This window comes from Triplophysa dalaica, chromosome 16, assembly GCF_015846415.1.
Source record: "Triplophysa dalaica isolate WHDGS20190420 chromosome 16, ASM1584641v1, whole genome shotgun sequence".
Classification (NCBI taxonomy): domain Eukaryota; kingdom Metazoa; phylum Chordata; class Actinopteri; order Cypriniformes; family Nemacheilidae; genus Triplophysa; species Triplophysa dalaica.
Genome location: NC_079557.1, coordinates 21,810,585 through 21,836,667, shown reverse-complemented (window position 1 = coordinate 21,836,667; position 26,083 = coordinate 21,810,585). Strand labels below are relative to the sequence as shown.

Here is a 26,083-nt window from a genome sequence, read left to right as displayed (position 1 = left end):
GACTGTTATCAAGATAATGTCGGGTGTCTAATTGCACTTGCTTGAAGGGCTGTCATGATTATGAAATTTGGCTGACGATTAATTGTCTATTAAATAATTGCGATTAAATTGGCTGTTTAAAGTCTTGTTATTGTGATGCATCATGGGATTAAATGAGTGAACTCAATCATTTTCACTATGAATTCGGGCACCACTAAAAATAGAGTTCCCCTCAAATAGTGCACTTTATGAGGGCATAGGGGGCTGTTTTCGAACACATGATGACAGTTGACAATCAAATCATTTATTTGCGTATAGTACTGTGTCATATTTACAGTAGAGTCAAACTATTTTACTTAAATAGTAAAAAAAAAACATATTTTAATTTGATCATGAATAAGTGGATAGGCCAGTCAAGTGCGGGTTGTTGCGGGTATTAAATGCATCATCACCCATCAGTGGCCAACTTTTTAAAAGCCCTTTAGAAATGGTCCTGTAGTCATGTGTTTGTGTGTTTTTCAGATCCAGTAAGCTGAACACACTGGTTTCTAAACTTCATGAGTTCTTGGGTCATTCTCCAGACGAGGAAAACTTTCAATCTCATATTAATGAAATATCTAATGGTGAGAATCGCAACGCCACACATCCATATCATGACACTCATACAGTGATTTACTACACTATAGGGCTTGTCACACTGCGCTTAACCCCGTGTTATCTTCATTCTAAGCCCCCGGTAAACAAACGTTTCACACCCCGCATTTTACCAGGGTTATGAAACCCTGCTCCGAAGTAGGGTTGGGGAAAGGTCTGCACGATATTTTATCGCGATACCACCTATTGAAATCAAGCTGCCGTGCGCTCTGGGTTTTTGGACCGGTACATTATTGGGGCGAGATTAGAGTTAAATGGTGAATTAGTCATTTTCCATCCCTGAATGATAGCCGAATGGCCGAAGTTTGATCGATGTATGGGTGATATCTAGGGCCATATGATTGGATGTATTTGTAATCTGCTTGTTTTGCGTGTTTATGAGTGAAAGAGTGGGATGGTTGCGCTTGTGGAGCTTTCAATGTCCGAGTTTCACAACGAGGAAGCTTCCGTCAAACAGCGCTTTGCGGCAACCCATCAAAATAAAAGTCCTTCAAAAGTATAAAAAATAGTACACATAATTAAGAAAATATTACTTGCTTAGAAAATAGTACTTATGTAGACCTAAAACCAGAAAGGAAATAGAAATACGGTCTACCAGTCAAATAACCATAGTAATGTAAAGTAAATATGTTGAATTTCATTATGATGGTCTCCTATGCACATGCTAAGTGCCGCAAGTGGTATGCTAAGGAACACACACAAGTTTTGTTATGTGGCATTTTCGGTTTACTCAGAATCATTTGTAAACTGATTTAGAACTGTCTAAAGCTCAGCTGAAATAAAGAAACATAAAATGTTTAACATCTTTTCACATCATGTGTTTTTGCATCAAATTATAGATTGTAGTATCGATAACAGTATTGATAAGTAGTACCGGTATCAATAAGCAGTATCGATATCAATACAATCTTATTGATACCCATCCCTACCCAGGGTTATAAAAACCTGGTCCCAACCATCCCCTTAGGGGGGCGCCAGAGTTCACATGAGGGGCGCGGGAGCTGACAAAACATTAAGCTGTAATAAAGCTGCATAAAATGTTCCACTAATCATTTTATATAAAAATATTTTGTATGTTTTAAAAAAATAATGTGCTTGCAATGCCAAGATAATGCAGTCAAAAATAGTTCTATCTTATATAAAATAATTATTTTAATGTCCGGCTCCATCAGCAGACATTCACACAGGGCTTTGCGGTATCTGTTGAAACTCACGTGAGAAACGTCCTCTGTCAGTCGTCAACGTTCGTGTCAACATAAAAATCTTAAGGAAAAATAGCAGAGAAACGTTGTAACACAGTTCCAAGTAATGGAGGCGGGAACCGGCAAACATTTAACAACTTCTAATAAAATAATCAAACTACAAAACGAAGTAAAATGCCGGCAGTTCCCTCACGGTCGACTGACGGCCACACAAACAAAATAAAACATAACATAAAATCCAGGCCTGGTCCTCTTTCTTCGTACACTACTGTCACTCGTCCTTTTATGCTTCCGATCTCCTTCGTGAGAGATACGAGACCGGTGCAAAGCGCAGCTGACACTTACTATCGCTCGCGTCATTCCCATGGCTCTCGTCCTGCCTTGCTCGTTACAAACGTAAATGCGCTGATTCTTCGTCAGAAATGATGAAAAAGTTTAGATGCTCAAGGAAAAAAGGTTGGGAACCACTGCCTTAGATAATGGCTGAAAATGGCTAAGCATTGTAAATCAAGGATACACGGTATCTGTGATGTCAGAAGACTCAGTGGTGTGTTCAGGAAGTTCTGAAGTGTAAATGTCAGAGAATCAGTTTATTGCCCCTAAAACAAGATTTCTGTGTTAAAGTTAATCCTGTCTTTCTCTTTTTGCAGTTAAAATGGCTTCAAATGACTTATCCACATCTGATGAGAGAATGAATGAGGTACTACACAACACACATACATCAACATTGACAGTACCCTGAATAATAACCTGAACATTTGATTTATTATTCAAGTAAAAATGTAATTAAAAACTTTGAATCTTTTTTAACCATTTAATTAGCTGTTAACATGAACAGAAGTGCTGATCATAATAGTCGAGTGATATATATATATTTACTGCCAGTAAAAAGTTTTGGGACACTTGAGGGAAATGTTTCTTGTTATTTAAAAAAACCTTCGATCAAAAACTGTATAAATGTCTGCAATTAGTCAAGTAGACAAAAATATAATTATGCAAAAACAATTTTTGAAATGGGTGACTCTCTTTTGAAGAAAGAGCAGCCAATAAGAGCACAGAGGGGATGTGAACTCGAGTCGAGAGGCTGCTTGAGAAAATGACAAGAAAACATGAAGATAATCAAATATAACACGTTTTAATTTAGTTACAACATAATTCCCATAGTTCCCTTTGTTCTATTTCATAATTTTGATGAGTGTTTATTTAACGTTATTCTTTAACCTGTGATGGATTGTATTGATTAAACACACATGTAGCGGTCATATGGGAGGAATGATCAAATGCATTGCTTATGCACGCACACACTCACACACACATGTTTGTACAGCTATCTTTATGAGGACATACATACATTGACGCAATGCATTCTCTAGCCCCTTACCCTAACCATCAGAAGCAAGTATCTGACCCTAACCCTCACCCTAAACCTAACCTAAACCTGATTATAACCTAAACCTGATTATAACCTAACCTAAACCCTAAAACCAGGTCTTGACCCTCAGAAAGCCCTTTAAAGGGGTCTCAGAGAGTGAGGACCAGCCAAAATGTCCTCACTTTACTCTCTTATTCCTCTAAAACTCAAACTGGTCCTCATAAAGATAGATGTACAAGCACACACACACACATCGTGTGTTTTACTGTTGCATTAACTGCTGAATAAGAAGAGCTACTTGACTTTGTTACGGAGCCAAAAGCTAAAGATGTTGCTGTGCGATTCGAACTTCTATAGTCTTTGTGCTCTTGACTTTGAGGCAGTTTTTCAAAGTTGATGATGTAGTTTCAGTATTTCGTTTTTGTGACAGTGAAATTCTCCTGCATTGCTATGCTGTTGTTGAGGTACTGTATGTCAGTGATGTCAGCATTGAAGGGACCGCGTGTCATCATGTGATCGATTGTTAAACAAATACAAACATATTTAGTGAGTTTATGAAAGTGAATGTAACAGTCATGCCTTTGTTTTGTTTTTAAAAACATTTGTGATATATTAACACCGCACCTTTACATGGTTATTTTTCCTTTTTTTCAGCCTGGTTGTTCCACAGATTTGACCAAGCCTTCATCTTCACGCTCAAAAAGGTGAGTTGGGTTTCAGTCTTAATGCATTACTGTGTTTTTATTAGTGGTGGGCATAGATTAATTTTTTTAATCTAGATTAATCTAGATTAAAATGGCTCATTTGAATTCTGCCGAAGGCATTCAGAATATGTGTGCTACCCAAATAATGACTAAAAGTAAGTCTTTGAGAACGGGCTTCTCAAGTCAGGTGGCGCATTAGACATCTCCTGGCTCATCTCCTGTTTCCAAAATGCATCACAAACTGCTTGAGAAAGCTGTTCTACTATGATAATTGGTGATGAAAATGAAATTATGTTCAATAAGATGAACTTGTGTTTACTTCCGCATTAGCTAAGGGATTCTTTGCGTTTAGGTTGTACTTGAGACTGGAAGAGCTCCTACAGTACATTTACATTTAGTCATTAAGCAGATGCTTTTATCCAAAGCGACTTACAAAGAGCGATATGTCATACAGGAGCCATAATACATTAGATCTCAATACAAAGTTACTGGTTTCAACTAAAGCTAGACCACTACCTGTTGAGAGAAAGTGTTTTTTTTAAACCAATTCCGCATTGCACAAGGTGCAAACAACCTTAGTCTTGTCGATGTTTCTATTGGGAAGCTTCTTAAAAATTAATATTCCCTGAAGCAAACCCGGCGGCTTCATAGCTGCATCCATGTTAGCACGTCACGTTTGATGCGGTAATTTCACAGTAACGTTATGTTGTGTTCATACCAAACGCGAATGGCGCGTCAAGCGCGAGTGATTTATATGTTAATGAAAAGAGCCAATAGACCTACTTGCTGTGCGAATCGCGCGAATGAAGCCCTGGTTATGAGATGATGAGGTGCGAATGAAGCCCTGGTTATGAGATGATGAGGCGGCTTCTGCTTCCGCGAATGACGCGAATCACGCGAGTTGAAAAATCTTGTTCTCGCCCCGTACAGTGCAGTTAAGCTGGTATACATCCGCGCTTAAATATCAAGGTGAAAGTCATCATAGCTTGCGTAGTATAGAACCAGCTCCCAACCCAACTTTGAGAATAGATTAACGGCGACATTTTTTTTAACGCGCGATAATAGTCTTAACGCCGTTAACGGCCCACCACTAGTTTTTATGTAAATGTTGTATGTCATCATTAAAACTAGCTCAGTGGTAAGAGCATTGCATCAACATCGCTCTTACAATATGTGTGAGGGTGAAGAGAATGTTTGTGATATAATGAGTCTTTGCTCTTTTCTGAATGGAAGAAAACCTTCATTTGTGACGAAGCACACAGCGGTAGAAGAGTGTGAGAGTGAAGGTCCGGCAGCAGCTGACAACAGTGTTGACGTCAATAAACTACCACAAGGTAAATCCTGTGACATCCTCTCAATTTTAGAGTGTTACAGTGGTTCTAATGCTCCTCCTGACTTCAATGTTGACAGGGACGGTGGTGGTGAAGCCTGAACCGCTTGCTGATGAAACTAAAGATGAATTCAAAGGTCCAGAGTTTCGTAACAGAGGAACAAGTAAAGTTAAAGATGAAGCATCACGGAAACGTCCTGGTGAGCGGTCTCATGTATACTGTACACGAGTGATACGGCACAATGATCCACTCCTCATATCATATTATGGTGTTGATCTCATGACATGAAATAAATATCAAGTGACATGGCGTGAAAATTACTATTTGGTCAATGTTTTTTTACACTTTCCTAATTGGTGATGTTGTGTGCTTGTGATTGATGAATATCTTGTGTGATCTCTCACAGAGGAAAGACTCCAGGAGATTTTTAATTGTACCGCATGTGGACAGCAAGTGAATCATTTTCAGAGGGACGCGGTCCTTCAGCATCCGGCTCTTCACGTTCTCATCTGCAAGGTAGAAATCAGATTGACTTGTTGCGATTGGCCGCGTGCCTGTCTGTATTTGTGTCATTAACGTGTGTGTCTGTTGTTTACAGTCATGTTTCAAGTATTATATGAGTGATGATATCAGCAAGGATGACGAAGGGATGGATGAACAGTGCAGGTTGGTTTGGTTTTTGTTTTACAATGTTGTGTACATTTTGGGACCTGCTTTTTTCTTATGGAATGGAAAAAAGGTCTTATCTCAAAACTGCCCAGAATGCTGATAGATCCTTATCATTCAAAGACGATGACATATCCGTTTAGATGTTCAGAATGGTGTGTCATGTAGTACAGGTGTAAAGACCGTAATAAAGTTCAGTTGAGTTGTCATTTAGATCACAGATACCTGTTGAGATTGTTTTAGGTTGGTTTTATTTCCTGAAAGAGGCAGTCTGAAAGCGAGTCATGTATTCAATATTAAAAGATAACGTAGACCAGCGGTTCTCAATCCGGGTCCTCTCAACATGTTTTGCTGCATATCTCTCTCTTGTTTAACACATCAGGGCCCGTATTCACAAAACCTTTGATCTTAACACTAAGAGCTCTTCTAAACAACAGTAACTAAGAGTTTCCACATTCACAATGCTGCTGAGAGCAACTTTTACTAAGGAACAGAAAGAAATGTTAAGCTAAGAGAAAGGGCGGGGTTGACCTCATTGCTATGGGTGATGTCAGCAAGCTGACCATGACCACAGTGATTGGCTGATAGAGGATGGGTCTTGTGTCAGTCATTTAATGAGAAATGTCATATTCAAATTAAGATAAAAAAATACAATAAATAACTAATTAAGAGTTCATTTTTTATTATATCAGTTTATCATGTTTTTTTATTATGCATTTCAATTAATATCAATCAAACTGGGTGTCTAACAATGTCATGTACATGTGTTTGTTGTTGTGTAGGTGGTGTGCAGAGGGAGGAAACCTGATTTGCTGTGACTACTGTAGCAACGCCTTCTGTAAAACATGCATTTTACGCAACGTTGGACGGAAAGCACTGTCGGTCATTATGAGTGAGGAAAGCAAATGGCACTGCTACATGTGCAAGCCTGAACCGCTGCAAGACTTGACCAAAACCTGTGAGAAAGTTCTGCTCAATCTAGAGTCGTCTCAGAAGAGAAACCGAGGTGACGGTGACAAGAACAAACGTGAAGAGCGGAAGCTCAAGCGTGGCAAACGGGAGAAAGCGGCCGTTAATGGACAGGATCATCCGTCGGACGGAGCCGGCATGTTAGCCTTTTCCTACAAGACACTGACCGTTCCTAAAGAACTGGTGAAAAAGACCAAGAAACTTGTCGAGACCACCAACGGTTTGAATCGCACATTCGTACAGTTTCTCCAAAGCACGTCGACGGGCCTTGAAGCTAACGCCTTAAGTTATAGACACTTGAGGGCTTTCGGATCCGTTCTGGCTGATCTTAGAAAGGCCCACGTGGCTTTAGAGGAGTCGCTGGAGAAAGAGTTTGAATCCAAAGGTCTTAAGTTTCAGAATGGAGAAGAGCAGCCGAGAACAGCCGGCTGTCAGACAGCAGGTACAGCGCTGGAAAACCATCACAGCGACGGGGAAAATGACTTGGATTCCACCGCCACACATGAGAATGTTCCGATAGCTGAGGAGATGCAGGAGGAGAGTCACTCGGCTGATGTTGAAATGGAGACTGGAGATGATCAGGAGCAGTCAGGAGAAGATCAAACCAAAGAGCAGTGTGTGACCGAAAGTCCTGACGCTGAGGACAGCCCTGTGCCAGCTGACGAAACCGCTCTCGATAAAGATATCGTGTCTGTACCCACTTCTGTTCCAGAGGAACTCTTCGAGATGGTCGAGAGTCTAGCTGTAAAGAAACATGACGAAAACAACTCTGCTGAATCTAGCGACGCCAAGTCAACGTCCAATGCTGAGGTGAACGATCCTGCCAAGGGCCTCGCGAAACTGGGTAAAAAGCTCGTAGTCAAGTTGACGCCCGTTCCTCTTAAAATCACCATACATCGAGACAAAAGCAAAGAAGTGCCAGAGGACGCGCCTCCACAGGAGAAGCTAAACAACAGACGCTCTCCCAGAATAAAGACCACGCCCTTACGCAAGTCTCCAGAGGCCAAGAGCAAACGTAAAGCCAGGTCAAAGTCAAAAGAAGATGAGCGTGGTGTTGCAGTCAAGAAGGAACGTGATTCAGACTCTGATGAGGTTCCTGAGATCCTACAGACGGCTGCTATGAAGGCCAGCTCGGATGAGAGTGACTCCGGAGACGCTGATGATGATGCTGCTGCTGGCAGGAAGAAGAGGTCATCCAGCCGGTCGGCTGACAAGACCGTAAAACGCAAACTCAACCGCGGCTCCTCCGACTCGGAGACCAGTGACAAGACTTCAAAGACTAAGAAACGTAACGGCAAAAAAAAGAAGGCCAATGAGTCTGACTCCTCCAACCACAACTCTGATCTGGAGAAGCAGATGAAGAGTCTGAGCAAGCTCGACAGCGGGAAGAAAACATCCAAGGGTGTGAAGAAAGAAAAGAGTGACTGCGGTAAGAAGGGTCCTAAACGATCGTTCGAGCGACTGCGCAGGTCACAGAAAGAAAAGACGGATGCCAAACACGATTCATCCTCCAGCGAAGATGATGATGATGATGATGATGATGAACAGGCTGCCAACTCAGGAGAAGACAGTGATCAACAGAAGATCAAACCAATAATTGAATCTGTGATGGCAAACATTGATGGGTTCCATCAGTCATCAGGTCAGTCCACAAAACATTTGTGAAGTGTGGTCGGGACCGTCTCTGAACAGCTGTGAAGCATGTTTGAATACAATTAAATAAATGCTTTTACACGTGATACACAAGTGTCAGTACCACACGTCCACACTTCTCTCATCTCTAGCAAATAACACTGCACACACATTATAGAGATGGCGGTTCATTGATGGGAATCTTACAGAGTGACACGTGTGTGAAAGTGATATGTTGGATGTGTTTAGATGAAGGTTGAATGTTTCACGAGTTCAGCCGCTGTGGGCTTGTGTTTATTGGCTTTCATTGTTTTTCTAAGGGTCTGTTTGTGTTTATTAAGGTGATGAGATGGCTATAAAGGCTGAATCCTCACAGATGCTTGATGATGATGATGACCCAGAGAACAGGTACATGTCACCTTCTGTACCTGTCATGTGTGTGTGTTCAGTGCATGTATTTATGTTTGTTTGATAGCTGAAAAGCATTGTTGTTTTCAGGCGTGTTATGAAAGTGTTTGTTTCATCTTAGACACAGTTATCTGATTTTGGTGCACAAGTGACTTTATTGTCCGAGTGGGATTGACAGCACTTTACATGAACTCGCACTCAAGAAAGCTTGTGCCTGTCTGTTGATGGTTGTAGTGTTTTTATCACACTGAGGGAAGGATGTGTTTTCCAGTTTAACTTTTGGTGGATTGTTGTCCTTGTAAATGTCAATTTTATGTTTATGCGTACGGTGCTTGCAACGCTGAGTGAGTGAAAGATGCACAAGGATCAGAAACAACGCCGCAAACAATGCTAGAGGTTGTTGTGTTATTATGAAAAGTGCACAAAGATTTCAGCTCATTTTGAAACTATGGCAAAACTAATTTTACAGTGGCAGTCTGTCATAGTCTGTACACACGCCTATCGGGCATGTGTTCTTCTGAATGGATAAGGCGTTTATAAGTACTAACAGCTAACACACCACGTATCAGTTACATCATGTATTGCTACTTTTTGGTAATTCCATGACTTGCCACCTGGCACGTCATTTCATTACCATTAAATGACAAATTTACGACGTCGCCTTTAGGATCTGCTGACGTGACAAGATAGCCAAGAACGGTCCAGCTACATTCTATATCTGTACTATTTTGGTAATCACGGGGTTACGTAACTGGCCTGTCCCAGGCACGTTATTTCATTATCATTACATGATCAGTTCATAATGTCGCGTTTACAGCTTCCTGATGTCGCAAGATAACCAAGAACCGTCAGTTAGTTAATATCCCAGCTAACAAGTTTTGGTTCCCTGATGGTTCACCTAACGTTATTTTTTAGTTTCCTATTGGTTATCATGAAAGGTTTTTTTATGGTAATTGAACATTCTATTATAGAAACAAAACAAAAACGACAAAAACATTTATTTCCATATTTTTTGTATGGCCATCGCTTATCTTATCTAATTAAAACAAGTAAAATGCATAGCTTTTTGATTTAGATGTGTCAAATCAATCAAAAATCACGAAATATAGGTTTAAGGTCTTTGCACAACAGAAATTTTCGTATGCGTTTTTTGTCTTTGGCTCTCGTTTGTACGGTGTCTCTGAATTGTTAGAAAGTTCACTCAGTTGGAGCTGATAGCCTAGTGGGCAGGTCTCTGACATGTGGTGCGGTTGCGCATCGGGTGAGTTCAATTCCTGTGTCGTGGTCCTTCCGGAACCCACCCCCTTCTCTCTCCCACTTCCCACCCTGTCCTCTCTACAACTGAGCTTTACAATTAAAGGCAAAACGGCAAATAAAACCTAATCTTAAAAAAAGGCCCCTCAAATGCTTTCCGAATTTTTTTATGACGGACGAAAATATTGCAAATGTGGATTAATGATAAAGGAATTTATGACTTTATTTTGATTTACCTTGTAGCCTAGTTTAATATTCTCAGCTATAGATTTTGAATTTATAATTTATTGATCTGGTCGTTATAAAACGTTTTACTGTATTTATTTATTTATTTTAATTCCTCTATTGCAGTGATCCTCAAATGGCGGACCGCGGGCCGGATCCGGACCTTTGCTTCGTTCCATCCGGACCGCGAGACAAAGCCTAATAAACGCTTTAAAACATTCGACTATTTCGGTTGTTTAAATTGCGCCGCGCGTCTGGAGAATCACATGACACGCGCTCTCAGGAACATTTATGTAATTGATCATCTGCCGCTATATCCACTAATGTAATTTAGCACCAAATGCGCTTTAACCCTTTCCGCTCCACGCGCGCTGCTTCTCTCCTGCCAAAGACGCGTCTCATGAAGAGCAGCACACATGAACTTATTTTAACAACAGCAGTGCAGACACACGGAGCAGGTAAATGTACTCACAACAGTAAACAAAATGCAGCAACTTTAAAGTATTTGTATCTGTCAGTCTGTCTACTGTTTGCTGCATGTCTCCAACGTTGCGAGCAGATTTGTGATATTTTATGAACCATTTTATCTACATTTAGCGTTCTCATTATTGATCAGCATGTAAACATTTGTGACCCTGTGATAACCCAGCTACAGACTCATAGGCCCGGTTTCACAGACAAGGTTAAAGCTAGTCACAGACTAAAATGAATGTGTGACCTGTATTAACTCAATATAACTTGAACAGAAATATTTAAAATGCATCAGTGCCATTTGCTTTACCTCAAGATGCAGACCAGTAGGGTATTCTTCTAAGGAATAATCTTAAATATCTTAATTCAATTTAAACATCCTTGTTTAAGATAAAACGTGTCTGTGAAACCGGGCCATAATCGAATTAATTATTAGATGATCAAAGATTAATTTCAAGCATTAATATAACTATGTTATCAATCTTTGAAATGGCACTATTCCGTCAATATTGAAGATATTATTTTATTATTTTTGATGTTATATTATCACAGAATATTCTGTAGAAAACCATATAAAGACTTTTGCTGGGTTTTCACTAGCAGGGTCACATCTTATAATGAACAACGTTCTAATTGGGAAATGATTTAAAGATAGAAGTAGTTCTGGTATGAATGGCATGGAAATGCTCATTTAGTGAGTAACTTTGTTTTCTGTAGGTGCTGAGTGCATTTTAATTGTTACATTATATTTGCTGTTTGTATGTTGCCATTAGTTTATTTTATTGACAAATATTAATGATCAGACTTCTATTAAGAGGGCATTCCCCTTAAGCCCACAATACATACATGAATGCATACATACATACATACATACGATGGATATCAAAATGTAAAGTAAACGTCCTGAAAAAAGATCATGGGGCAGTTTTCCAGACAGGGATTAGACTAGTCCTAGACTAAAATGAAGAGATGTCAAAGGGGAAAACAACTTGCACAGACATAATTTAAAATACATCATTGCCTTTATGTCGTCTCAAAATGCAGACAAGTAATGTTTTTACCAAGGCATGGTTGTTTAATTCACTTAAATTTCTTATTAAATTAAGGCCTAGTCCTGGTTTAATATAATCCCGGTCCGGGAAACCCCCATATCTTTTATATACATTATATCCAACTGGGCTAAATTGATTAAATATTTATTTGTGTTCAATTAACATATTGTCCAGACCTCTTTTTGGAAGAAAATATAAAGAGCGGACCTCTTGGATCTTTAATTGAACGTCTACCAATCCTGGCAAAATAACTATTAAAGGGATAGTTCACCCAAAACAATAAAATTCAGTCATCATTTACTCGCCTTCAGACTGTTCCAAACTGTATACATTTCTTTGTTCTGTTAACACAACAGAAGATATTTTGAAGAATGTCGGTAACCAAACAGACAACATCCCCCATTTACTGGCATAGTAGGAAAATAAATACAATGGGAGTAAATGGGGGATGAGATCTGTCGGTACTGACATTCTTCCAAATATCTTCCTGTGCATTTAGCAAAACAAAGAATTGTATACAGGTTTGGAACATTCTGAGGGTGAGTAAATGATGACACATTTTTAATCTTTGGCTGATCTATCCCTTTAAAGAATGTCATGTGTAAACTGTTGACTATTTCACAAAAAGGAACATGAAACCAGTAACCAGAGGAGAAGAACATAAAGCCTACAAACACATTTATAATTATGTTTTCTTTTAGCTTAACTAGTTGATTATTTTCAGCCATTAAAGGCACATACTTTCATCTGACTTGTTTTAACATGTTTTGATCTGATCTTCATTTCTGTTTATTTAATTTAAAATAAGTATTGCACATGTTCATTGACCGTTACCAGTTTTTACAAATTTATCATTAGAGAATGTGTAAATTCTTGATTATCTTCCAATAAAATATTGCTTTACTTGCATGCTTGCAAAAAATAACACCATACAGGAACGTTCTGGGAACGCAAAATAATAAAAAAACGTTATTTTTCTGGTTATTCAAAAAAGCAGACTTTAACTTCAGGAAATTTAATGTTTAAAAAATAATTGAGTGAAGAAATAACCCCAAATTATAAAATCAAATGGGAATCAAAACCTAACGTTAGGAAAACGTTCTGTGTTTGCTGGGACATTTGTACTGTTTTGTGTAGATCAGGGGTCTGCAACGTTTTTCGGGGCAAGGACCCCTTAAATGAGAGTTGCATGGAGCAGGGACCCCCTTATACCAAATGTGTAATAGGATCTATTTAAAAAGAAACAACCCTTATTGTCACAGCAATATTAAGACATTAGGTTAGCACTAGTATGCATGTTATTGTTGCACATACATACTTTTTGTGTATTATCTTTATTGTTAATATAGATCGTTTGATTCTTTTAAGGGATTTGCAGCATCATTTTCCTGTGATATGGACAGTTCTTTATTTTTATGAAGGTTTCAATGAGATGACAGAGAGGTTGTCTCTTGATGCGAAATAAATCAGTGCAGATGTTTTGCTTTCTGTTGTAAAAGCAGACAGTTTTATTTCATTTATTATTTTTCCACTCTTCTCTGTGTGTTGAGAATTTTATAATTGTGAGCTCCGTTGTTGTGCTCGTGGATCATCATTGTCGCGTCTGTTACACGGAATCTCACGAGTTTATTCTGTTGAGGATTATATAAAGAGAGAAACATGATGCACCGAGTCCGCGTTATTTTGGTGGTAACTTGTTTGATGTGCGTTTCATTCATTTTAAACACGTACAATAGTTCTGTCAGAGTTTAAAATGCAGAAGGGGTGTGGTGTCGTCATTTGACGCCTTACAGCTTTAATACATTTGAACAGAAGTTCAGAGAAATATGAGAATGCACTATATTTGCACGCAACATGCTTAATTTATCGGAAGGAAGACAGAGAATGCACTGATTCTAAACGAACAGTTTGAAATACATAGTATACTTATTTGATTTAGGCTCTACCGGTTTTAATGAAGCAGATGTGACGTTTCTTCGATCGCTTCTGCTGCCTGAATGGATGTTTTTGTCGGCACACAGGTTAAGATTGTAATGCGCGGGAGTCTCAACGAGTCCGCCAGCCACGCACGTGCACTGCTTTAAGAGAACATTGCTCGCATATTTATGTACTCATGCTTTACTTTTGAACAAAAAGTTGCCTGTGAGTAAACCGTAATTAGTGGACCCCTTGCAGTTCCAACGGGGACCCCCGGTTGAAGACCCATGGTATATACCTCTTCACTAACCTTGTGCGCGAGCCCAGTTTACTTCCGGTTTTATTTTATTTATGTTAATATTAACTTAACATAATATTATCCGAAGTGAGACATGTTTTAATTTCATTTCTGTGGTATAAGTATAACTTTAAATGAAAATGTAACTTCTAGGCTGACAGAATTTCGTCTCGCAGCAATAACAACGCTTTTAGGTGCTTCTTTACTGACCGGACTTCAGTTTCCTCTGACAGGAAATATTTATCGGTTTTATCAGGTAATGATTGGGAAACATGCGTCCTTTCCGGACTGTTAAACATAAGTTCAACGTATATATGATTTATTAATTGCAATTTTTTTTTGAAAGAAATAGATTTAATTACATTTAATTTTGTTAATTTCAATGGAGTGTTTATGTAGGTACACAAACTTTTGGCTGGCAGGTGACTTGAGGCTGATCTCTTATTGGCTCGTTCATAGCGAATCAATATTGATTTTTACATGTTTGACCTCATTTGATTGGACAATTCTCAACAGTTTCACATAATCCTTCACTCACCCAGAACCGCGATACGGAACATTATGAAGTTTAAATTTTAGAAGTATAGACTTCATGCAACAGTGAAAAGGATGAGCTTTACTCGCCTTAGTATAAAGTGTTTACACTGCACAGTGCTGTTATATCTTAATAGCAATATATAGATTTTATAAACGTTTTAAGTAGTACTACTAACTTAAGTTTTTGTGCTTGTATAGCTTAACACAAATAAATGACGAGGCACCCAATGGACTGTTCTGAAAAGCTCGGATCATGTTACGGAAGAGATGGATGGCCAACCAAAACACCACACAGATGGTCATTATTAACAATTCCAGAGTTTCCTAAAAACTCCATAAACTACAATAGTGCATTGATAAATGTAGAAAACACTGTAGTATAGCTTAATGTTTACTATGGTAGGGTTCAAAATAATGCAACACCTTATTATTGTTAATAAACACCCTTTCATGCTTTGATAGTTAAACCTTTTCTTGAGGTCACATGTCAGATGGTCTGTCAGCTGTCATTGGTCCCACCGCGGTCACGTTCAGAGCAGCGGCGTTGCGAGGGGGGGGCTTAAATTAAGCTACTTATGTTTTGCCAAAAGCCCCCGATCATTTTGAAGATGGAAAAGTTTCACTTTAGAAAAAAAATTGATGTATTATAATGACTTCTAAAATGTTTTTGACGCGGGTTGTGGTAGGTTAGTGTTGTTTTACACAAATAAACGCAGCTTTGAAGCGCTAGTGGTGTCGTGCTGTTGAACACCAGGAGGTGTCACTGTTTCAACAGACGTCATTCATTCAAGAGCTGATGAGTAATAATACAGCTGATCTGCAAAATTAACCAGGCAACTTCATTCTAAATTATAGGCATAATATTGTTTTATATTTTTTTGTAATTGTATCATCTGATTGGTGACTTATTGCCTAATCAATGTGAAGGCCGTTGTTATGAAGTACATTGGGAATTGTGCTTACTTTTGTTTTTAATGTGCACATGAATGACCTGTCTGAAGATTTTGTTGATCTGTCGGCTTACTGATGAACCATCAAAGTGATTTGCTGCAAGAAGTGCTGGCTGCCAATAGCTATTGAATATATATGTTTTAAATATGATGTGTTGCCATGAAGTTTTGGACGAAAAGGGATACAGACCTAAATGTAGTCATATTTTTTAAAATGATGGATGGCTTACAGATTGTTTTACCAGTGACAGAAAGATCAGAATGACAAGAGGGTGAAGGTCATGTAAACTAAAAAGTCTGATTATACACTCAACTTACTCAACTATGTAGAAAAGCATAAGAAAAGTTTACATAAACATTTTAAGGTTTTTCAATTGTAATGTTTGTTTTGTTAATGTGTCTTTTATAAGGATTGCCAAGAGAATGCTTCTGGCTCAGATCAAAGCCAACTACTCATCTGGAGCTGAGTCTTCATCATCATCAGAAGACGACCTGGACCAAGAGAGGACAAAGAAATACAAAGATGATGATGAGGACGCTAGCAAAGCAAATGGTAATCTAACACCGTTAGTAAAACATGGCGTATCGATGATGTGTGTGTTTGAGGTGAATGTGACTGTCTCCGCAGAAGAAGACGACGAGACGTCAGACTCCGGCTCAGATGTTGACGTAAAGAAGCGTGGACGCCGTCATCATTTGCTGAGGAAGAAGCTGACGGTAAGCGAAGGAGACTCTGATGATGCGACGACAACCAAAAGCAAGAAGGAGAGAAATAAAAAAAGCCGAAGGAAAGGTCAGTGTCTGTTCTGAAGGAAACACAGGTCATGTGACTCCACGGGCTGGTCTGATTGGGGTTTTTAATGGTTTTGTGTAGTGGGCAGTGATGACTCTTCAGATTCAGACTTTGAGCAGTCTGGTTCAGCCTCCAGTGACGCCTCGGCCCTCAGTGAAGCTGTCAGTCTGGATGAGGACAGTGAGGCGAGTAACAAACGCAAAACACGGTAAGACTCCAGACGTCATCAGGTTTATAATGTCATGGTGTGTTTGTGTGTGCTCAGGAAACGCTGTGGCCATGCATTATTCGTCCTCTGTGCTGTCATGTTTAAGTGTGAAACATAAATATTTCAAGGGATTGGGATGAGTAATGTCAAATGATCCTTGTAGATCATCCAAAAAATCCAGTAAGGACAAAGAGAGAAGCTACAAGAAAGAGAAGAAGAAACGACGGCGTATTAAAGTTCAAGACTCATCATCAGATGAAAAGGTACGGTATTAGGGCCCGGTCAGACAGTCTTTTGCTGTTAGACACACTTCTTTTGAATTGTTTTCAGTTGGCAGGGAGCGTTTTGCATGCTGCTTATGCGTGCAGGGCACCTAGCGCCTGAAGTATAGACGGAGATATGAATGACAATGTTGTGTTGACACTACACATGTGATGTCACATATAGTGTCTGTGTCTGATTAACACTTCAACACAATAGCAGATGCTTTTACACACGTTTCACTTTTTTAACTCGCACGGTCTTTAATGTGATTCATTGGTTAAAAGCAGAGAAAACACAAAATGACTGATGAATTATTAAAGGCAGGGTAGGTGCTCAATATATATATATTCTGTGGAAGGCACAGGGCTGTATAATGCTTGTCTAGTCTTCGCATTCGGGCCGATCACATGCTAAAAGCTAGATGTCTCGCTCATGCTAACCTCTCCAAAACGGCCAACCCTAGGTAACATTTCAATAGAGAAGAGAGCGTGTGGATGATTCTTCTGATTTGCTCTTGCACAGAGTGGAGACGAGGAGGATGACGAGGACGGTGATGAGAAAGGAACACCCAAAGGCCGCAAGAAGATCCGCAAGATCCTTAAAGACGACAACTTGCGGACAGAGACCAGAGACGCTCTGAAAGAAGAAGAGGAGAGGAGGAGACGCATCGCAGAGAGAGAGCGATTGAGAGAGAAACTCCGAGAGGTAGACAAACTCAAACTCATGAGAGGTTTGTTCAGAGTCATGTTGTTCAGTTTAAACTCACGGAGGCTTGTTTACAGACGATTGTAGTGGAGGAGTCAGCACAGGTCACATGTCCCATCACCACTAAACTGGTGCTGGATGAAGATGAGGAGACCAAAGAGCCGCTGTTGCAGGTTCACAGAAATCTGGTGACCAAACTCAAACCACATCAAGTGGACGGTAAGCGGTTGATCCATATACCTTTACCTCTAGTTTAATCAAGACTAGGGATGCACCGATCTGATACTCTGGATCCGAATTGGGGCCGATCCGGGTCTTTTTTGCTGGATAGGGGATCGGACTGACGGGTTCTCTTCAGTCCGATCCGTTGCGATACCCGAGGATGTTACTATAAAGCTTCAAAAAGGACTATCTATCAGGAAATTACCATAAACTGTGTCATGCACTGTTTTCGATGTCATGTATTTTGATCTCTTTATGCGAGGAATAAACCAATATAGCATAAATAAAAAACTCTGACCTCTGCTGGTGCGGTCATCTGTCAATCTCAATCCAGCATGCGTGTGTCCGGGAACAGTCAGGACATTACTCGTTCCAAAGTTTTCTATATTCTTCATAATCACTAGATAATAGACTTTGGTTTTGTTTAAAATGCATTTTGCCGGAGACAGTACTCGCTGAGTGTAACGTTATTAGATTCAAGCACTGGAAGCGGTCTATGTTATGCGTCATTCATACATAACTTTTAACTTTAGGATGGATTCAATGTTCTATGATTTAAACACATAACATATCTCTTCTCTTTGTGTTATAACTGTTTTGAACTTGGGAAGCAAAGATCCCCGCGACATCAGGATCATCTCTATCCGGGATGCTCGTGAGTGAAGCGGGTGCATTAAGAGCATCATTCTGCGTCCAATGCGCATGACTTTAAATAACGTACAAGCGAATGTATTAAGCGCATCATTTTGTGTCCAGGATGTGCATGAGCGAGTTTGGAGACTTTTATATTGTGATAGCTTTGTGTAATAAACAGAGATTTATTTGTTAAACATTTTGTAAGTATCTGTGCTTTATGAGATCACATTTTTGTTTTGTATGTATTTTTAAGTTTAATACAGCACTTAATTACATTTAAAAAAATCATACTTTTAAGTAAAAATACTTAAGTAAAGGAAAATGGTAGATTTTAATGTACTCATGGATTTAAAGTAAAAAAAAAAAAACATAAGTATGATGTGCTTCATACTGTAGGAAAGGATTTTTTGTCCAAAGTACTCTGATATAGTACAGATATTTTAAAATGTACTTGAAACTAAACATGCTTAATTATCCACCTCTGGCAATAAAAGTTAAAATATGCAAGTCTACTTTGATCATGAAAAACAGTGCTAGTATCGGATCAGAATCGGAATCGGCCGATACGCAGAATTCAGATATCGAAATCGGATCGGAATGGAAAAAGTAGTATCGGTGCATCCCTAATCAAGACGGATTTGGATAGAATTTTTAAATTCGTGCACTTTTATTCTGGGAATATGTGAAATGCTAATGCTCCTGATAAACTGTGCTGTTTGATATGATACTGTGTTCAGAAATGTCATTCCCCAGGTGGCTTTGTGTCCGTGCGCTTGGAGATGTGCATAAACAAACAGTTCAGTTTTGCACACTTGCTGCACTCGTTTTGCTCGCTAAGATTATTTTAAATGTAACATTTTGTTGCGTGAATTATTACTACCCCATATAGGAATTGATAGTTTGCATAATATTTTACCTGTGTTTCTCTTCTTCTGTGTGTGTGTGTGTGTACATGTCAATAATAAGATAATTAATGGATATCAAATTTCAGACTTTATTTCAATCAATATTAATAAATATCAAGTTTATATTTTCACAATATATTCTTTACACAATTTAGTTCGGTTTGATTTCTATAGCAATTTTTACGACGTTGCAATGTTCTAAGGCAGGAAGAGAAAACAAAAGGAAGAGAAAGGTAGAATACAGAACTGTACATGGTTTAGAAAGAGAAAGACCATTCTAATAAAGCAACGTTCATGGAACTGACAGAAGCGTGAGCTAATCAGCAGTCTCCCGCTGAGCAAGCGGAAAACATTGATTTGAGCCCATTTGCTCAGTGTGAGTGACATCGTGACGCGTTGATCTCCATCCATTCAGATGATGAATAAATTCACTGTTGTGTTGTTGCATCTTGCATGTTTTGATGATGTTGTGATGTGTTGTGTACAGGTGTTCAGTTTATGTGGGACTGCTGTTGTGAGTCTGTAAGAAAGGTGGAGAAGTCTGGTGGCTCCGGCTGTATTCTGGCTCATTGTATGGGTCTGGGTAAAACCCTGCAGGTGAGTCACTCTGAAGGTAAATCTGATGAATGCAGGTGGGTTCTTTCACTGGTGTTGTTCTCCGTGTGTCCTACAGGTGGTGACGTTTCTTCACACTGTTCTGTTGTGTGAGAAGTTGAACTTCTCCACAGCTCTGGTGGTTTGTCCTCTCAACACTGTGCTCAACTGGCTGAATGAGTTCTCTAAGTGGCAGGAGGGCCTGAAGGACGAGGAGAGTTTAGAGGTAGAGCTTTGGTCTTGTATCATGCATAGATCTTCCCATTGCTCTTCTGTCCTTATGGGTCTGTTTCAAATCAGTTCCTGTAGTATTACATCATGCCTTGGAAAACCACTTCAGACCCATGAATGTTAATGTGATGAATCTGCAGACCCTCTATAGTGTTATTACAGGAAGAATATTAGTGCTCATTCACTCACAATTTCGAAAACTTTCTGGAGCTTGGCATACCCGGAATGATCATCAGTATTATCATATGAATATATCTGGAGGTTTATTCAGGTCCCCTGGTGTGTGTAATGCTGTGTTCACACTAAGATGGAAACACATTTCCTAAACCCGTGCTCCTCAACCAAAAAAAGCTGTCAGATCACTTCAGATGGTGATGCTTTATCAGCTTTATATCAGGAACGAGGAGATGCCTTCTTTTGTGTCCAATCAGAGGCTTCTGCTTTTCTTAGCAGTGAGATATCATTTATGTGCCAATACTATCAGACCATATGACCCAGACTGCTTCACTTACCATATCTACAGATGTGGTCTAGTGCAGTAAATGATTTGTTACTCTGATGGTAAAGGCTGTATTTGAGAAGAATGTTTTTGCTGTTTTTCTTGTATGATGTGCATTGTCCTCAAGCAGATGCAGATGAGAATGTGATAAAGAGTCAGTGTGATGATGGGTGTCATGTTTCAGGTGTCAGAGCTGGCCACGGTGAAGAGACCTCAGGAGAGAGCATACGCTCTACAGCGCTGGCAGGAGGACGGCGGCGTCATAATCATTGGTTATGAGATGTACCGGAACCTGACGCAGGGCAGAAACATCAAGAGCAAGAAACTGAAGGAAATCTTCCAGAAAACTCTCGTTGATCCAGGTGCACTTCACACGCAACAAACCTGGACACATGTCCGTCAGATTCAGAAGAAAGGGGTTTAACGTTAAATGTCACACATGCTACAAAAAAATCGATCTATGCTACAAATAAATGTAATATTGATGCACACGTGATTTGAATGAGCATTAGACGGAGCCGCCTGTTTGTGTGAAGTGCGTTTGTCATTGTGCTTGTTCGTGTGTGAGGTTAACTAATGGCGCACCAATTTTTATTTCAGTTTTTATTTAGTCTTTGCAATAAAACTTTTTTTTCCTGCCGCCATTTAGTCCATTTATCTAGAGCTCATGATCTGTACGATGTGGGTAAACATGGATGGAATCACGAAAGCAGAATTCTACTGTTTAAATATGTCCTCTGCTTGTTCTGTGTGTCTATGAGTGAATGACATGCACACTTAAACATGTTACAAGCGTGACACTTGTGAATTTGTCTATATCTCACTATACGAGGACATGAACACTTGAACTTCATCCACAGAGTTGTTCTGAGTTTATTTTACGAACATTTCACTGTTTGAGTGAAGATACTTACAAAGACACTGAAGCTCAAGCGTCTTCGCGACAACCAGCCAAAATAAAATTCTGCTAAATTTGAACCAGATGATAAAGTAATTAACTCGTAATAACTTTATAAACTGAAGTTTACAGTATTTACTACATTAAACTGCAGTACAATTCTTAAGTATACAGTATTTTTATGGACAAATGTAATTATTACTGTATAGTAAATCATTGAAAATACAGAACTCCGAACAATTAAATAGAAAAAAAATAATTTGGCCCCAATTTATCCATTAGTGTAACGTTAATGTGCTTTATCAGTTACTTGTCTACTTATGAGATGACTTGCTCTTGAGTCATTTTAAAGATTATATCAGACGTATGCTTGTGCTCCAACTGTTTGGCCTGTGCCACACAACATTAATCCTCTGTAGCATCGGTGCTGTGTGCAAAAAAGTTAGCGTACAGCCCTGGAAGAATCCAGAGTTTGTAGTTGTGTGGTTGTTGTATGGCTGTTATACAAGTGAACATGAGCTCATGCTGATGTTATGATTCAGGTCCAGATTTTGTGATCTGTGACGAGGGTCACGTGCTGAAGAACGAAGCGTCTGCGGTTTCTAAAGCCATGAACTCCATCAGGACTCGACGACGAGTGGTGCTGACAGGAACCCCACTGCAGAATAATCTCATCGAGTGTAAGTGTGGCTTCTCTCTTGTGTGTGATTCTTTTCTGTTGCTTCTCTTTCAGGAGTGGGTGTGTAGTTTTTAATGTGAAGTGTATTTAACACCTAAACGCACACATTTACTTTCTTATAAAAATGGCGTACATGAGATGACTGAACATTAATTGCTAGTTTATAATACCAGATAACGCTCATGTGTAATGTCTTGTGTGTAGGCCTAATAGCTCAAGTGAACACATGTGATGTTTGACCGAGTAGATGATGTTGGTGTGAGTCTGATGGAGTGGTTTATCTCTCTGTAGATCACTGTATGGTGACCTTCATCAAAGAGAATCTTCTGGGTTCAGTTAAAGAGTTCAGAAACCGCTTCATAAACCCCATTCAGAACGGTCAGTGTGCAGACTCCACCTTCACTGATGTCCGCGTCATGAAGAAACGTGCTCATATTCTTTATGAGATGTTGGCCGGATGTGTACAGGTAACCCCGGCCGTCATGACACTGGTGTTCTCATCTTTACACATCACAGACAACTGAAGTGAATGCTGTATATATTTCTTCTTTTGCAGAGGAGGGACTACACTGCTCTCACAAAATTCCTGCCACCCAAACACGAGTATGTGCTGGCGGTGCGAATGACGCCCATTCAGTGCAAACTCTATCGATACTACCTTGAGCATTTCACAGGTGACGTTCACTCTCCAGTGTTCACTTATTACCACACTAGATGCTTTTCTAAAGAAGATCAGTTCAGTATTCAACTGTCATCAGGATGTCATTTGTGCCAACTCTGAAAAACCTTTTTAAAATATATCTTGCGTTAAATATATTTGTACAGCTGCATAATGTGCGTTTGTCATTTGGTTATTTGTTTTCTATACTGCTTCATAGGTTTGGTTTAATTTATTAAACTAATACAATCATTATTTGTTTTAGTTAGGGTATAATATATTTTCAGTTAACAAATTTAGCCCCTCCATTTTGGTTTAGGCAACATTAAGTTAACCGTAATAACCCAGATTCTGATGGATAAGATCGAGTTCTGACCGACATGATCTGCTGCTGAATGTTCAGTTTCAGTCAGAAATGGGTTTAAAGGGTTGTAAGTGACATTTCATATCTTTTAATTGTGTAGTGAATACAAAATCATTGAAAGTTACTGTGCTCAAGTAAGAGAAGTGCTGTAACTCATAGAGAGAGAGAGAGAGAGAGAGAGTCAGTGGCAGCTGTCCACAGGACTATGTGAATAAATTCCCACGTTCTTATCTAATGAAGAGCTTTAAGGGGTCATTATTTGGGCTAAGCTCTGAGCGGCTGTGTGATGATGTTGTGACTGTGGATGTGTGACCACCGGACAGATCCTGACCCCCCCCCCTCTCTCCCTCTCTCCCTCTCTCTCTCTCTCTCTCTCTCTCAGATTCAGATTCAATGGAGCTTTATTGGCATGATAAAAGAAAATTTCTATTGCCAAAGCACAAGATTAAATATAAACATGCAGAAATACAGATTAAGATAGAATAAAATTAAAAGTCTATAAGTAAAAATCTATATACAGTTGAAAGAAAAAGTATGTGAACCCTTTGGGCTTACTTGGATTTCTTCATAAATTGGTCATAAAATGTGTTCTGATCTTCATCTAAGTCACAACAATAGAGAAACACAGTCTGCTTAAACTAATACCGCACAAACATTATACGTTTTCATGTTTTTATTGAACACAACATGTAAACATTCATAGTGCAGGGTGGAAAAAGTATGTGAAACCCTAGGCTGATGACTTCTCCAAGAGCTCATTGGAGCCAGGAGTCAGCCAACCTGGGGTCCAATCAATGTGATGAGATTGGATGTGTTGATTAAAGCTGGCCTGTCCAATAAAAAACACACACCAGTTTTGAGTTTGCTGTTGTGAAGAAGCGTTGTCTGATGTGAACCATGCCTCGCACAAAAGAGCTCTCAGAAGACCTGCGATCAAGAATTGTTGACTTACATAAAGCTGGAAAGGGCTACAAAAGTATATCTAAAAGCCTTGATGTCCATGTGTCCACGGTAAGACAGATTGTCTACAAATGGAGAAAGTTCAGCACTGTTGCTACACTCCCTAGGCGTGGTCGTCCTGTAAAGATGACTGCAAGAGCACAGCGCAGAATGCTCAATGAGGTGAAGAAGAATCCTAGACTGTCAGCTAAACACTTACAGAAATCTCTGGCACATGCTAACATTTTTTTTGACAAATCTACAATAAGGAAAACATTAAACAAGAATGGACTTCATGGGAGGACACCACGGAGGAACCCACTGCTGTCCAAAAAAAACATTGCAGCACGTTTGAAGTTTGCAAAAGAGCACCTGGATGTTCCACAGCACTACTGGCAAAACATTCTGTGGACAGATGAAACCAAAATTGAGTTGTTTGGAAAGAACACACAACGCTATGTGTGGAGAACAAAAGGCACAGCACACCAACATCAAAACCTCATCCCAACTGTGAAATATGGTGGAGGGGGCATCATGGTTTGGGGCTGCTTTGCTGCCTCAGGCCCTGGACGGATTACTGTCATCGATGGAAAAATGAATTCCAAAGTTTATCAAGACATTTTGCAGGAAAACTTAAGACCATCTGTCCGCCAACTGAAGCTTAACAGAGGATGGACGATGCAACAGGACAACGACCCAAAGCATAGAAGTAAATCAACAACAGAATGGCTTCAACAGAAGAAAATACGCCTTCTGGAGTGGCCCAGTCAGAGTCCTGACCTCAACCCGATTGAGATGCTGTGGCATGACCTCAAGAGAGCGATTCACACCAGACATCCCAAGAATATTGCTGAACTGAAACACTTTTGTAAAGAGGAATGGTCCAAAATTTCTCCTGACCGTTGTGCAGGTCTGATCTGCAACTATAGGAAACGTTTGGTTGAGGTTATTGCTGCCAAAGGAGGATCAACCAATTATTAAACCCAAAGGTTCACATACTTTTTCCACCCTGCACTATGAATGTTTACATGTTGTGTTCAATAAAAACATGAAAACGTATAATGTTTGTGCGGTATTAGTTTAAGCAGACTGTGTTTCTCTATTGTTGTGACTTAGATGAAGATCAGAACACATTTTATGACCAATTTATGAAGAAATCCAAGTAAGGCCAAAGGGTTCACATACTTTTTCTTTCAACTGTATATACATCTCAATATAAACAGAAAAACAGTTTTAATTAAAGTTCTCAATAAGGGTGATAGTGTCAGTTTGTGTGTGTTGTCCTGTCAGTGTTGTGTTGTGTTGTGCTGGTTGTTCTTTGGTCGTGGCAGGACTTGACATATCTTGCAGCCAGGTTTGAGCTTCTTGACTTTTCTCCCAGTATGTATGAGATCTTGTCCTTTTGTTGAAACTGGTCAAAGTCTTTGTGTAAGTTTGTAAACTGGGGGAAGAATGTTTCTCTGATGTGTGTGTAGTTGGGACAGGAGAGGAGAAAGTGCAGCTCTGTTTCCACTTGATTGTGTGTGCAGTGTGGACACAGTCGCTCTTCTCTCGGTGTCCATGTGTGTCTGTGTCTGCCCGTCTCTACAGTGAGCTGGTGATCACTGAGTCTGTACATGCTCAACACTTTTCTTAGTTTAGGGTCTGATACGCTTGTGAGCTATTCTGACACTTTATATTCTCTCTTTAGTGACAGATAGCATTCCACTTTACTTTGCTGAGCTGTTGCTTCTGTCCAGTGTTTGACATATTTCTCTTTTTGTCTTTTCATCACTTGGTTTAGTCTGGCTGGGGTTTGGGGTTGACTTGGGCATGTTTGGGGTTGTAGAGTTAGTTGTGAGATCAGTTGGATGAAGGGGTTTCTCTC

The 26,083-nt window shown here is 39.5% G+C and overlaps 1 protein-coding gene across 2 annotated transcripts in view; it reads left to right on the top strand.

Moving 5' to 3' along the window:
• LOC130437816 (transcriptional regulator ATRX-like) overlaps positions 1 to 26,083 on the top strand; it is a 40,792-nt gene that overhangs the window by 2,224 nt on the left and 12,485 nt on the right. Inside the window, exons 2-22 of one of the 2 annotated variants that reach the window (XM_056769434.1) lie at positions 502 to 602; positions 2,486 to 2,535; positions 3,862 to 3,911; positions 5,145 to 5,245; positions 5,322 to 5,441; positions 5,649 to 5,758; positions 5,841 to 5,908; positions 6,691 to 8,519; positions 8,851 to 8,917; positions 16,032 to 16,174; positions 16,250 to 16,414; positions 16,496 to 16,622; positions 16,786 to 16,885; positions 17,409 to 17,591; positions 17,669 to 17,810; positions 19,842 to 19,951; positions 20,028 to 20,174; positions 20,863 to 21,040; positions 22,119 to 22,256; positions 22,547 to 22,722; positions 22,812 to 22,929. In XM_056769434.1, coding sequence (XP_056625412.1) covers positions 2,491 to 2,535; positions 3,862 to 3,911; positions 5,145 to 5,245; positions 5,322 to 5,441; positions 5,649 to 5,758; positions 5,841 to 5,908; positions 6,691 to 8,519; positions 8,851 to 8,917; positions 16,032 to 16,174; positions 16,250 to 16,414; positions 16,496 to 16,622; positions 16,786 to 16,885; positions 17,409 to 17,591; positions 17,669 to 17,810; positions 19,842 to 19,951; positions 20,028 to 20,174; positions 20,863 to 21,040; positions 22,119 to 22,256; positions 22,547 to 22,722; positions 22,812 to 22,929 — 4,117 coding nt within the window. In that variant the 5' untranslated portion in view covers positions 502 to 602; positions 2,486 to 2,490. The remainder of the gene's footprint in view (positions 1 to 501; positions 603 to 2,485; positions 2,536 to 3,861; positions 3,912 to 5,144; positions 5,246 to 5,321; positions 5,442 to 5,648; positions 5,759 to 5,840; positions 5,909 to 6,690; positions 8,520 to 8,850; positions 8,918 to 16,031; positions 16,175 to 16,249; positions 16,415 to 16,495; positions 16,623 to 16,785; positions 16,886 to 17,408; positions 17,592 to 17,668; positions 17,811 to 19,841; positions 19,952 to 20,027; positions 20,175 to 20,862; positions 21,041 to 22,118; positions 22,257 to 22,546; positions 22,723 to 22,811; positions 22,930 to 26,083) is intronic. The other variant, XM_056769435.1, reaches the window with a different exon arrangement.